Here is a 13,065-nt window from a genome sequence, read left to right as displayed (position 1 = left end):
GAAGGTTTTTGAAGTCTTCGGCTACATACCTGTCCACCTGAGCTGTGTCTTATTCAAAAGGCTCTAAGTTGGGGAGAATGTTTTTCTTCTTTTTCCTCTTTACCTGCCTTCACCTTTTTGGTTTCAATTTTGCAACCTGGGAGAGTATTTTGTTCTTTCACATGATGTTAATTAGTTAGTTTCAACTTTGAAATTGTATGGTTCTACTCTTCCTTTCTCACCACCATCCTGGGTTTGTGCTATTTTATGTCTGCATTCCTCCATTTACAGAAGGGGCAATTAGACAATAAGAATTTATTTAACTGAATTTTTGTATTTGCATTATCAGAAGAAGACTCCCTTGGCATGGCTTATAGGCATAGAACAGGGGATCAGAACTGGCAAGACTGCATTTTTCAGATGTGAAGATGAATGAGAGCAAAGGTTATCTAGTTTGGCTCACAACTCAAAGAAACAGTTGTCCACCTGCTGAATACTCGAGACTGACCCTTGCATGCCATAAGCCTAAAATCAGTTGTCTCGTTGGAAAGGTGCCTGCAGACCAAATAGCTTCAGATGATGGAAGGCAGAAGCAAAGTTCTTATCATCTAAACTTCAACTCTGCAAGTCAGAAATAAGTGCCTGAAGGTCCATAAAAATCTAGTGCAGAAGGTAGTGACCTTCAGTTCTGTTCTTGAGAAATGCAAAACCAACTTGTATCCTTGCCATTGGGGTGCATAATTTAGCCTCTTAAGAATAGTAATTATCACTTCTGTAAAAATAAAACTAAGCAGGTCTCTAGTTTTTTGTGGTTGTGCTTGAAAATGTACAGCAATGTCCACTTCAGTCACAGAACAAAGTGAGGTGTCAGGTTCAGATTTCCCAGTGTTAAAGAGTATGGTGTCAGTGCTCTGGTTACCTTCTGCTGCTGAACAAAAAGCAGAATAAAATAGTCAAAGGAAGTAACATTATATACATGTGATTGGTTTTTCTTTTTTAAAGTCATATTTATTAAACATAAACACAGTCACAAACACATTTTGTAGATACATCTAAAATACAAACAATAACAAATAATAACTAAACAAATGAATTTAATCCATTAAGCAAAACTAAACATACACTACTAACTCTCTCCCCTTCCCGATGGTTATATACCACTATTACTCTACATCCTCATATATAATAATACATTTACACATCTGGACTATGCCAATTCTGTTTATTTAACAAAACCTAAAACTGATTCATATCCCGAACGTGACTGCAAGTATGTAATAAACAAATCTCAGTCTTTCTTAAAATTATTCAGAGATTGTTTCCCCCCCAACATTGTCAGTTTATCCATTTCATCAGCTTCAATCATCTTCATTAACTAGTCCTCTTTTGCTGGTATATCGGTGTCCTTTCATAGAATCATAGAATTGTAGAGTTGGAAGAGACCACAAGGGCCATCCAGTCCAACCCCATTCTGCCATGCAGGAAATTTAAATCAAAGCATTCTCGACAGATGGCCATCCAGCCTCCGCTTAATGACCTCCAAGAAAGGAGACTCCACTACACTCTGAGAGAGTGTAATCCTAATGTTGAGGTGGAATCTTTTTTCCTGGAGCTTGCATCCATTGCTCCAGGTTCTAGTTTCTGGAGCAGCAGAAAACAAGCTTGCTCCCTCCTCAATATGACATCCCTTCAAGTATTTAAACAGGGCTATCATATCACCTCTTAACCTTCTCCAGAGAGAGGAGAAGGAGAGGAGCTGCTTGGTAGCCATTTTGAGACCGTGTGCTTAAGACCGTGTGCTCGTTCCTGAAGGGGAGGAGCTTCTGTGAGTCACATCTGTGAGTCACAAGGGGCGGAGCTAGCAGACTAGCTTTATATACCACCTTCCAGAGCCTTCCAGAACAGTCCGGCCAGAGAGAGGAGAAGGAGAGGAGCTGCTTGGCAGCCATTTTGAGACCGTGTGCTTAAGACCGTGTGCTCGTTCCTGAAGGGGAGGAGCTTCTGTGAGTCACATCTGTGAGTCACAAGGGGCGGAGCTAGCAGACTAGCTTTATATACCACCTTCCAGAGCCTTCCAGAACAGTCCGGCCAGAGAGAGGAGAAGGAGAGGAGCTGCTTGGTAGCCATTTTGAGACCGTGTGCTTGAGACCGTGTGCTCGTTCCTGAAGGGGAGGAGCTTCTGTGAGTCACATCTGTGAGTCACAAGGGGCGGAGCTAGCAGACTAGCTTTATATACCACCTTCCAGAGCCTTCCAGAACAGTCCGGCCAGAGAGAGGAGAAGGAGAGGAGCTGCTTGGCAGCCATTTTGAGACCGTGTGCTTGAGACCGTGTGCTCGTTCCTGAAGGGGAGGAGCTTCTGTGAGTCACATCTGTGAGTCACAAGGGGCGGAGCTAGCAGACTAGCTTTATATACCACCTTCCAGAGCCTTCCAGAACAGTCCGGCCAGAGAGAGGAGAAGGAGAGGAGAGAAATTTTAGTTTTCTTTAACTCAACAACTCTGCTCAAGTGGCATCAGGTTAGAATCAGATATTGAAACAGAACATTCCCTTTAAGTGTAAGATAGCAGCCAGTACATTCCTTTAAAAAAGTATTCCCACTAGATTGACTGTTATACTCATTACTAAAGACTTTGCAGTATGGACAACGAGGGATCTGCTGCAGTCACCTGCAACTCTTGTGGGATGTTTCTCTTCTTGCCTACAGAAGTGGAGAACTTCACATGCACCAAGTGCAAGTTGGTAGCACTCTTGGAGGAGAAAGTGCAGCAGCTGGAGTCCAGAGTAGCTACACTTCAGCATATTAGGGAACAAGAGGATTTCCTGGACACAATAGAACTAACCATCTTGGATGAGTACCACGCAGAGGAAGATGCTAGGGTGGAAGAGGTCACTTGCCAAACAGAGGAGGTAGACAGCTGGAGGAATGTCACAAAGAGAAGTAAGCCAAGAAGGAATTGTTCGGGGAGCTTGCAGCTAGAGAATCGATTCGAAGCTCTTTCCCTTATCAAGGAGGATGAAGAAGAGCAGCATGGACAGACTTCAGGGACAGAGCAGGGGAGCCCGAGAGTCCCACCCGAGGGAACAGTCGCTGCTAAGCCTCGGAGGAGGCGTGTGGTTGTAGTGGGGGACTCCTTGCTGAGGGGTACAGAAGCAGTGATTTGTAGGCCTGACAAGATGTCTCGAGAGGTGTGTTGTCTTCCAGGTGCAAAGATCCGTGATGTGACAGAGAGGCTGACAAGACTGGTCAAGCCTACTGACAAATATCCCTTCCTTTTGGTCCACGTGGGAACTAATGATACTGCAAGACACAGCATTCAGAACATCAAAAGGGATTACGAGGCGCTTGGTAGGACGCTGAAAGGAATGGATGTACAGGTTGTCATCTTGTCTCTTCTGCCAGTTGAAGGGCATGGTCCAGGAAGGGAGAGGAAAATAGCAGATGTGAACAAATGGCTTCGCAGATGGTGCCGCCGAGAAGGATTTGGATTCTTCGATCATGGGCTGCGGTTCCATGAGGAGGGACTTCTTGCAACAGACGGGTTGCATCTCACGCCAGTTGGAAGAAATGTTTTTGCCAACAGTCTCAAGAACTTGATCAGGAGAGCTTTAAACTGAGTTCCGAGGGGAAGGGAGACAATATTAAGGAAGGCGAAAGGGATGGCGAAAATAGTCAAAATGACACAGAGGAAACAAGGCAAACAGTGCAAGGGCCCAACAGTGGGAGGCAAAAAAAACTTGCACAGGCAGCAAGTAAAAGGGAACCATGGTCTGCGATGTCTCTACACTAATGCACAGAGCATGGGAAATAAGCAAGATGAACTCGAACTCCTAGTACAAGAAAGCAAATATGATATAATAGGCATCACTGAAACCTGGTGGGATGAGTCTCATGATTGGAATGTGGAAATAGAGGGGTATAACCTTATTAAGAGAAATAGGCCAAACAGGAAAGGTGGAGGAATAGCACTATATGTCAGAGATATTTACACCAGTGAAGAGATCCTGGACATCAATCCTGGAAGCCAGGTGGAGAGCATCTGGATAAGAATTAAAGGGGAAGGAAACAACAAGGATGTTACGGTGGGAGTCTACTACAGACCCCCAAGTCAGACTGAGGAATTGGATGATATCTTTCTAGAACAGATGACCACACAGTCAGAAAAGAGAGATGTAGTAGTGATAGGCGACTTCAACTATCCTGATATTTGCTGGAAGTCAAACTCAGCAAAATCCTCAAGGTCTAGCAAATTCCTCACTTGCCTGGAAGACAATTTCATGGTCCAAAAGGTGGAAGAGGCAACAAGGGGGTCAGCTATTTTAGATTTGATCCTAACCAACAAGGATGACTTGGTTAATGGGGTGCAAGTGGTGGGATCATTAGGTGGAAGTGACCATGTTCTCCTGGAGTTTGTAATACAGTGGAAAGGAGAAGCCAGGCAGAGTCAGACACGCATCCTAGACTTTAGGAGAGCGGATTTCAGTAAACTTAGAGAAGTATTGAGGGCGATTCCATGGTCAGAAATACTAAAAGATAAAGGAGTTCAGGATGGATGGGAGTTTCTCAAAAGAGAGATACTGAAGGCACAATTTCAAACAGTTCCAGTGAGAAAGAAAAACGGGAGGTGTCTCAAGAAACCAGGATGGATGACTAAGGAACTTTCAACTGAGCTGAGTTTGAAACGGAAGATGTATAAGAAATGGAAAAAGGGGGAAATCACAAAAAAGGAATTCAAAGAAATAGCAGGCATGTGTAGGGGTAAAGTCAGAAAAGCTAAAGCGCAGAATGAACTCAGGCTTGCTAGAGAGGTTAAGAACAATAAAAAGGGCTTTTTTGGATATGTCCGCAGCAAAAGGAAGAAGAAGGAAACGGTAGGGTCACTGCGTGGAGAAGATGGCAAAATGCTAACAGAAGACAGAGAAAAGGCTGAATTACTCAACACCTTCTTTGTCTCAGTCTTCTCAGAAAAGGCAAAGGGTGCTCAACCTGAGGATAATGGAGCAGAAGACAGAATAGGGGAATTTCAGCACAGAATAAGTAAAGAGATAGTAGAGGAACACCTTATTAATCTAAATGAATTTAAGTCTCCGGGACCAGATGAACTACATCCAAGGGTACTACAAGAACTGGCAAATGTAACATCCGAGCCATTGGCAATCATATTTGAAAACTCCTGGAGAACAGGAGAGATCCCAGCAGACTGGAGGAGGGCAAACGTTGTCCCCATCTTCAAAAAGGGGAAAAAAGAGGATCCCAACAATTATCGTCCAGTTAGTCTGACATCAATCCCAGGAATGATTCTGGAGCAGATAATTAAACAGAGAGTCTGTGAACATCTAGAAGGCAATGCCATAATCACAAAAAGTCAACATGGGTTTCAGAGAAACAAGTCATGCCAGACAAATCTAATCTCTTTCTTTGACAAAATTACCAGCTTGGTAGATGAAGGGAATGCTGTGGATATAGTATATCTTGATTTCACTAAGGCCTTTGACAAGGTTTCCCATGACATACTTGCAAACAAGCTTGTAAAATGTGGGCTAGACAAAGGAACTGTTACATGGATCTGTAATTGGTTGACCGGCCGAACCCAAAGGGTGCTCAACAATGGCTCCTTTTCATCCTGGAGAGAAGTGACCAGTGGGGTCCCACAGGGCTCTGTCCTGGGCCCAGTGCTATTCAACATCTTTATCAATGACCTGGATGACAGAATTGGGAGCATACTTATCAAATTTGCAGATGACACCAAATTAGGGGGAATAGCTAATACCCCAGAGGACAGGATCAAGATTCAAAATGACCTGAATAGACTAGAAAGCTGGGCCAAAGCTAACAAAATGAAATTCAATGCAGAAAAATGTAAGGTATTGCACTTAGGGCGGAAAAATAAAATGCACAGATATAGGATGGGTGACACCTGGCTGAATGAAACTACGTGTGAAAGGGATCTAGGAGTCCAAGTAGACCACAAGTTGAACATGAGTGAACAGTGTGATGCGGCAGCTAAAAAGGCCAATGCTATTTTAGGCTGCATCAATAGAAGCATAGTGTCTAGATCAAGAGAAGTAATAGTGCCACTGTATTCTGCTCTGGTCAGGCCCCACCTAGAATATTGTGTCCAGTTCTGGGCGCCACAATTCAGAAAGGACATTGAGAAACTGGAGCGTGTCCAAAGGAGGGCGACAAAAATGGTGAAGGGTCTGGAAACCATGCCCTATGAGGAACGACTTAGGGAGCTGGGGATGTTTAGCCTGGAGAAAAGAAGGTTAAGAGGTGATATGATAGCCCTGTTTAAATATTTGAAAGGATGTCATATTGAAGAGGGAGCAAGCTTGTTTTCTGCTGCTCCAGAGAACAGGACCCGGAACAATGGATGCAAGCTACAGGAAGAGATTCCACCTCAACATTAGGAGGAACTTCCTGACAGTAAGGGCTGTTCGACAGTGAAACAAACTCCCCCGGAGTGTAGTGGAGTCTCCATCCTTGGAGGTCTTTAAGCAGAGGCTGGATGGCCATCTGTCGGGGATGATTTGAATTGGATTTCCTGCATGGCAGGGGGTTGGACTGGATGGCCCTAGTGGTCTCTTCCAACTCTACGATTCTATGATTCTATGATTCTATGATTCTCTTTTCCAGGCTAAACATTCCCAGCTCCCCAAGTTGTTCCTCATAGGGCATGGTTTCCAGACCCTTCACCATTTTATTCATGCTCCATTGGACATGCTCCAGTTTCTCAACGTCCTTTTTGAATTGTGGTGCCCAGAACTGGACACAATATTCCAGGTGGGGCCTTCATCTCTGGGCATAAGTTATTGTTGCTGCTATGATAATATATTGCAGAATCTTTTCATATTTCTTCTCAACTTGATCAATCAACATTCCAGAGAAGACAGCTTCTGGTTTCATCTCTTATCTTTAATTTTGTCTTCTAACAATGAATGAATTTGAGTCCAATATTTCAGTGCCTTATCAGAGGTCCACCACATGTGAAAAAAGACCTTATTTTCAATTTGCATTTCCAACATTTGTTCAAAGTATTCTTATACATTTCCAATAGTATGTCTAATGTCATATGCTGTATATACATCGTCTTTTAAAAATTCTCTCTTAAATCATCACTCACTGATTTTTCATAAGTGATACAAGTTGCAGAATTCAGTGTCATCCGAAGACGTCTCCCATTTGAAAAATTTGGCATTGAAGCAAGTAGACCAGATCAGTGTCCTTGTTTCTCTCCTCTCCTCTGTTATAATTGGGCTGGCACTCCATTGCTCTGCCAGGGGAAGAAAGTTTCTAAGTTATGGCACAATTGAGGGATTATTTTGGTGAGGGATATGAGTATGCAGGCATTCCCAACTTGCTGCTCTTCACGTGTGTTGGACTGCAGCTCCCATCATCCCTAGCTCTCATGACCACTGATATGGACAACCACACTGAAGAACAACAAGCCATCAGCTCCTATTCTGTAATGTTTTTCAAGGAAAGAAAGCAATTATGACAATATGGCACAGATATGATACTGGTCCCTGGTATATTTCGGAAAAGATGCTGGTCTGTCACATCTGATGCAGGTTTAATCTCCCTTATTTAAAATGCTTGAGAGTAGAAGTATTTTGTATTTCAGATTTTTGGGGATTTTAGAATGCCTGTATTTGCATATATATAAATAGTGAGATACTTTGGAGATGGGAACCAAGTCTAAACACCAAATTCATTTATGTTTCATGTAAACTTTATACACATAACCTGAAGGTAATTTTATATACAATATTTTTAATAAGTTTGTGTGTGAAACAAAGTTTGTGTACATTGAACCATCAGAAAGCAAAGGTGTTACTATCTCAGTCATCTATGGAAAAACTTGGGGTTTAGAATATTTTGGGTTTTGGGATTCTGGATAAGGGAGACTCAACCTGTAGTTTGAGAAGCACTGGTCTCTAGCATCTGGTATGTGAATTTTGTAGGAGTGCAGACATTTCAATAAAAGAGGCAGAAGTGTCTTGCTAGTGTGCCTTGCGGTTAGGCTGTCAGATAGGGGCTCCGTTAAACATGATGGTTTCTTTTGTTTTTGTGTCCAGACACTGATTATGTGGACATCCAGAATCATTTTGTAGCTGCCCGACTTCATCTGCCTGTCATGTTCATTGCTACTCCCAAAGATAAGCATAACTCAATGTGGACCAAAGAGAAACCTTCACCTCAGGTGAGTGGAGCTGCATCTGCCTTACCCAGTCTAGCCTGGTTAAGTACTTCCTTAGAAAGACCTTTCCTACCTTTAGAAAGCTAGCATGTCAAGGAAAAGAGACTAGTTTTTTAAGACCATGTAATTATTGCTAAGGAGGGAGCATTCAGATGTAATAATAATAATAATAATAATAATAATAATAGGATTTATTTATTTATATGCTGCCCAATCACTGGGAATCCGGGCGGCTTACAACAGAGGGGATAATAGATGGTTCCCTGCCCTCAGGCTTACAATCTAAAAAGACACGACACAAAAGGAGAAGGGAATGGTGAGGGGGGAGGGGATCAGGTCCAGCAGTTCTTCTCTCCCTCTGAGGCCTGGACCAAGGCATATGGACCGGAGGGAGGGCTCTTCTTCTTCAGGCTAGCCCTGATGGAGCTGGGCCAGCCTATTCACTCCCTCACAAGCCGAAAGATGACAGTTATGGAGGGAGGAGCCTCTTCCTTCAGGCTAGCCCTGATGGAGCTGGGCCAGCCTATTCTCTCCCTCATAGGCTGAAGGATGACAGTTATGGAGGGAGGAGCCTCTTTCTTCAGGCTAGCCCTGATGGAGCTGGGCCAGCCTATTCTTTCCCTCTCAGGCCAAAAGATGACAGTTATGGAGAGAGGAGCCTCTTTCTTCAGCCTAGCCCTGATGGAGCTGGGCCAGACTAATTCTCTCCCTCACAGGCCAAAAGATGACAGTTATGGAGGGAGGAGCCTCTTTCTTCAGGCTAGCCCTGATGGAGCTGGGCCAGCCTATTCTTTCCCTCTCAGGCCGAAAGATGACAGTTATGGAGGGAGGGCGCTCTATCTTTAGGCTAGCCCTGATGGAGCTGGGTCAGCCTATTCTCTCCCTTACAGGCCGAAGGATGACAGTAAGATATGTAAGAAACACATTGAAAGATTGCAACCTATACATAAATTGACACCCTAAAAATCTTAATCATCTGCAACAAGTGGCTGATCAATGTTTTCTTAGATATCCCCAAGGAAAATAAGAGAGTACAGATATGAGAAACAGTAGTTGTCAATTATATCTGGAAGGTTGCAGGATTAAATAATAATAAAATAATAATAAATAATAAATTTTATTTTTACCCTGCCTTTCCAAAAAATATGATCAAGGCGGCTTACAAAATTTAAAACATTACAATACAAGATAAAAATTCAATATAAAGGTTAAAAACATTGCTACAAGGAATAGGAACAGGAAATCAATCAAATACACATGACAAGGGCAAGAGAAGAAAAATTAATTTACAATGGTCCGGGGTCGAAAGGGAAAAATAAGGGGCAGGAAAACAAACAATTTAACTAAGGTGGGAAGGCCAACCGGAATAAATACGTTTTCAGATTTTTCTTAAAAATAACTAGTGAGGCGGTGGAGCAAAGCTCTACGGGGAGCTTATTCCAGAGTGAAGGGGCAGCGATGGCAAAAGCCCTCTGTGAGGTCCGTGCAAAGTTTGACCTAGGGACCTCCAACAAATTAGTCCCAGATGATTCATTGGATTATCTTTTGAGCTTTAAAATTGGATTGCATTTTAGCTCTGTCCCCTTGCCTTGCCCTTATTTGCCTTCCTTAACTACTTCCACAGCTATTGCTGTGAGCGTGTAGAGATCCCCTTGCCTACCAGACGTTGGAAAGTTACTTTTAAAAAGATGTCATTACAGTTGCTCTTTACACTTTTAAAAAAGTAAGTCATATTACAATTAGTTCTTCTTATTTGTGGAGCCCCTTTGGAGGGGGAATCCACTGCAAACAGTTAGGAAAATGGCTTGAAATTCTGGTTTCTCCTTTATTTTGGCTTGGATGTGCAGTCATTTAATGCTTATAATGTTTTATGCTCTCTGTTTTTGAGATTTTAGGATTTTCCCCCTTCCTGTGTTAAATGGTTTTGTTGTTGCTCTGTGCCTTCAAGTCATTTCTGACTTATGGTGATCCTAAGGTGAACCTATCATGGGATTTTTTTTTGGCAAGAGTTGGTCAGAGGACGTTTGCCCTTGCCTTCCCTTGAGGCTGAGAGGGTGTGAATTGCCCAAGATCACCCCGTGGGTTTCATTGCTGAGCTGGGAATTGAACCTTGGTCTCCAGAATCTTAGTCCAACACTCAAACCACTATGCCATGCTGGCTCTCCAATGTTAATTGGCTTTATGTGAAATTTTGGTGATTCTACTGTGCATCACCCCAGTTTTCTGTAAGGTATTGGGTGTAATTTTTAAATAAACAGGTGGACTGTATCTTAGGAGGTTCCCTCTCCTGTCATGTGCTAGCAGCAGTTGTGCTTGATCCTCCCAATTTTTTTAAAAAAAACCATCTTCTCCTCCTCATATTCCTCCCCTTCCTGCTCTCAGATCCTACAGCGCCTTCTTGTGTTGGCTCTGGAGTCTCTTCGGTCTTTAGAGGAGCAGCTTATGGACCCTCTGGGAAGCCAGGACATTAAGGTATGTTCTTCAGAGCAGAGCACCGTACTCTCCAGCACTGCTCCAGTAGGTAAAACGTTGCAGCATTTGTGGCTTTGGATTTGAACTCCTCTATAGCCCCTAACTCTTTTTGACAACATATCCAGGGGTAGCCGTATTGGCCATACAGCCATGTATAATAACATCCAAAATGCACAAAATAGTGATACCTTTATTAGGACAACAAAATTATTTTAAAATGTTGTGTAAAATGACCTCTGTGTGTGTGTGTGTGTGTGTGTGTGTGTGTGTGTATGAACCATAAATGAATTTCATGTTTAGACTTGAGTCCCATCTACAAGATAAGATATCTCATTATATATATGCAGATATTCCAAAATCCCCAAAAACAAAATCCAAAACACTTCTCGTTCCAAGTATTTCACATGAGGGAGACTCAACCGGTACTAAACATCATGTGTCTGCTTTATGGCCCATCTAGAAACATAGAAAGCTGTCCATATCTATCTAGCCCAATATTGTCAAATCTGAAAGAAAATGTTGACTCTTCAGAGTTTCAGGCAGGATTGTTTCTAATCCCTGCCTAGAGATCTCTGGTGTTCCCTCCTGGCGACTTTCCAACCAAAGATTAGCCTGATCCGATGTTGAATTAAGATGCTAATTCAAAAGTAAGAAGATAGGAAGTAGCCTTACACCGAGCCACATCCTTGGTCCATCTCACCCAGTATTGCCAACTCTGTCTGACAGCCATTGCTCTTCAAGGCTTCAGGCAGGATTCTCTCCTAGGGTGCATCTACAATGAAGAAATAATACAGTTTGAGACCACTTTAAATGCCATGCCTCCATTGTACTGAATCATGGAATTTGTAGTGCAGTGCCACTACAGAAAAAAACTAAAGACTTTGTAAAATTGCAAATCCCAGGATTCCATAGGATGGAGCTACAGCACATAAAGTGGTGTTAAACTGCTTTATTTCTACAGTGTAGATACACCATTTGCCCTACTGAGGTATTCTCTGAAGCTCCGTTTAGCTTCCTGAATCAGATGAGATAGGGCATGTTCAGTGTGGCATGGTTTACCTCCATATGTTTGGGACCTACAATTTCCCAGCAGTGAAATGTGGAACTGATAAAGGATCAGGGTCAGGTTGTTCGGGCAGAGGAAGAAGAAGGAGGGAGCTAGAGGATGGGAGGAAGATGGGGCTTGTTGTCTGGAAGGAGGCCAATGGATGGAACAGGTAGAGGCTGACCTGGGGGAGGAAGAAAGGCTATCCCGCCTATAGGAAAGGAGGGGTGGAGCCCACAGGATATAAGGTTAGAGGGAGAGGTGGACAAGAGGTGGAGTCGCAGAAGATCTGGATGTGGTGAGGTGGATGGGCTAAGGAAGAAACGGATAACCAGGAGTCCTGGGAGTGTGGGTTGTCCGATATCTCTGCAAGGGACTCATGCTCACCTGCGGGTAGGACCCCACGCTGTAGTGATTCTTCCAGACCCTCACTTGGAGGGTGAGTTAGGGAACTGGTCCAACCAAAAAGAGGTGAGCCCACTTGAAACAATGAGAAAACCTAGAGGAGCCTGGTGGGACACTAAGGGTCAATGGTGGGAACACAGGTTCCAACCAGAAGACTAGGAAAAAGCTGAGAGTGACTGACAGGAGAAAGGGTACCACCGGAGAGAGCTGGGTTATTCTGGAGGCCAATAGTAAAGATGGCAGAGGCGGAAAGATAGAGCAGTCTGAGGGAAGACCAGAGCCTTGTTTGTGAAAAGGTTTCTTTATGTTTGTCTGAATTATTAAAGTTTATTTTGAGCAATTCCCAGCTCCACATGTATCTGTTTGGGAGAAGATGGACCCAAAGGGCACCACGCCCACGCCTGGCCCAAGAGTTCCACCCACAGGAACATACTTGTACGGGTTGCTCTTCCCACTCACTCACAAGAACTAGGTCAAGAACTATGGAGACTTTTTTTTGAGCATGCCCACCAAAGGGAGCAATCTTCCGTAAGGCCAGTCTTCTTCTTGCCTGTTGTTCCAACAAGACATCTGCAGCGTTGCTCCTCTCTGCTCCGGTTTCCATTCTTGCTTCCTTCAATCCCACATTTAGATATAGAGACTGGAGGGGTCACAGACGCTAATGGGGTGAGCATAGATATCAGCCCACACAACAGTCCTCCCAGAATCTGGCAGGTTTATTATTTGTTTTTTTTTAATTATTTATTGCATTTATATCCTGCTTTTCTCCCAAAATGGGATCCAAGGTGGCTGCGACTCTAGTCCATCACTAAGGGGCAGTGAAATTGCTAGCTGGCCATGACCAAAGGCTAGCTGTCCTTTACTGGATAACAGAAATTTGACAGTAACCACAGAATTTCCATTTAGCAAGCCAAAGTGTTGAGAGCAAACAAACTGCAAAGTGGCACAAACAGCCGTTGGCTTGC

The 13,065-nt window shown here is 43.4% G+C and overlaps 1 protein-coding gene across 1 annotated transcript in view; it reads left to right on the top strand.

The window, feature by feature from the left end:
- The window catches only part of LOC149324243 (nucleolar protein 6-like), an 86,629-nt gene that overhangs the window by 59,328 nt on the left and 14,236 nt on the right, over positions 1-13,065 (top strand). Inside the window, exons 22-23 of the mRNA XM_089497999.1 lie at positions 8,057-8,181; positions 10,561-10,650. Of these exons, the coding sequence (XP_089354125.1) occupies positions 8,057-8,181; positions 10,561-10,650 (215 nt within the window). The remainder of the gene's footprint in view (positions 1-8,056; positions 8,182-10,560; positions 10,651-13,065) is intronic.

This window comes from Sceloporus occidentalis, unplaced genomic scaffold (genome assembly GCF_023333645.1).
Source record: "Sceloporus occidentalis isolate IW3139 unplaced genomic scaffold, rSceOcc1.0.p SCAF_1, whole genome shotgun sequence".
NCBI classification, from domain to species: Eukaryota; Metazoa; Chordata; class Lepidosauria; order Squamata; family Phrynosomatidae; genus Sceloporus; species Sceloporus occidentalis.
This window is presented reverse-complemented; position numbering and strand designations above follow the sequence as displayed.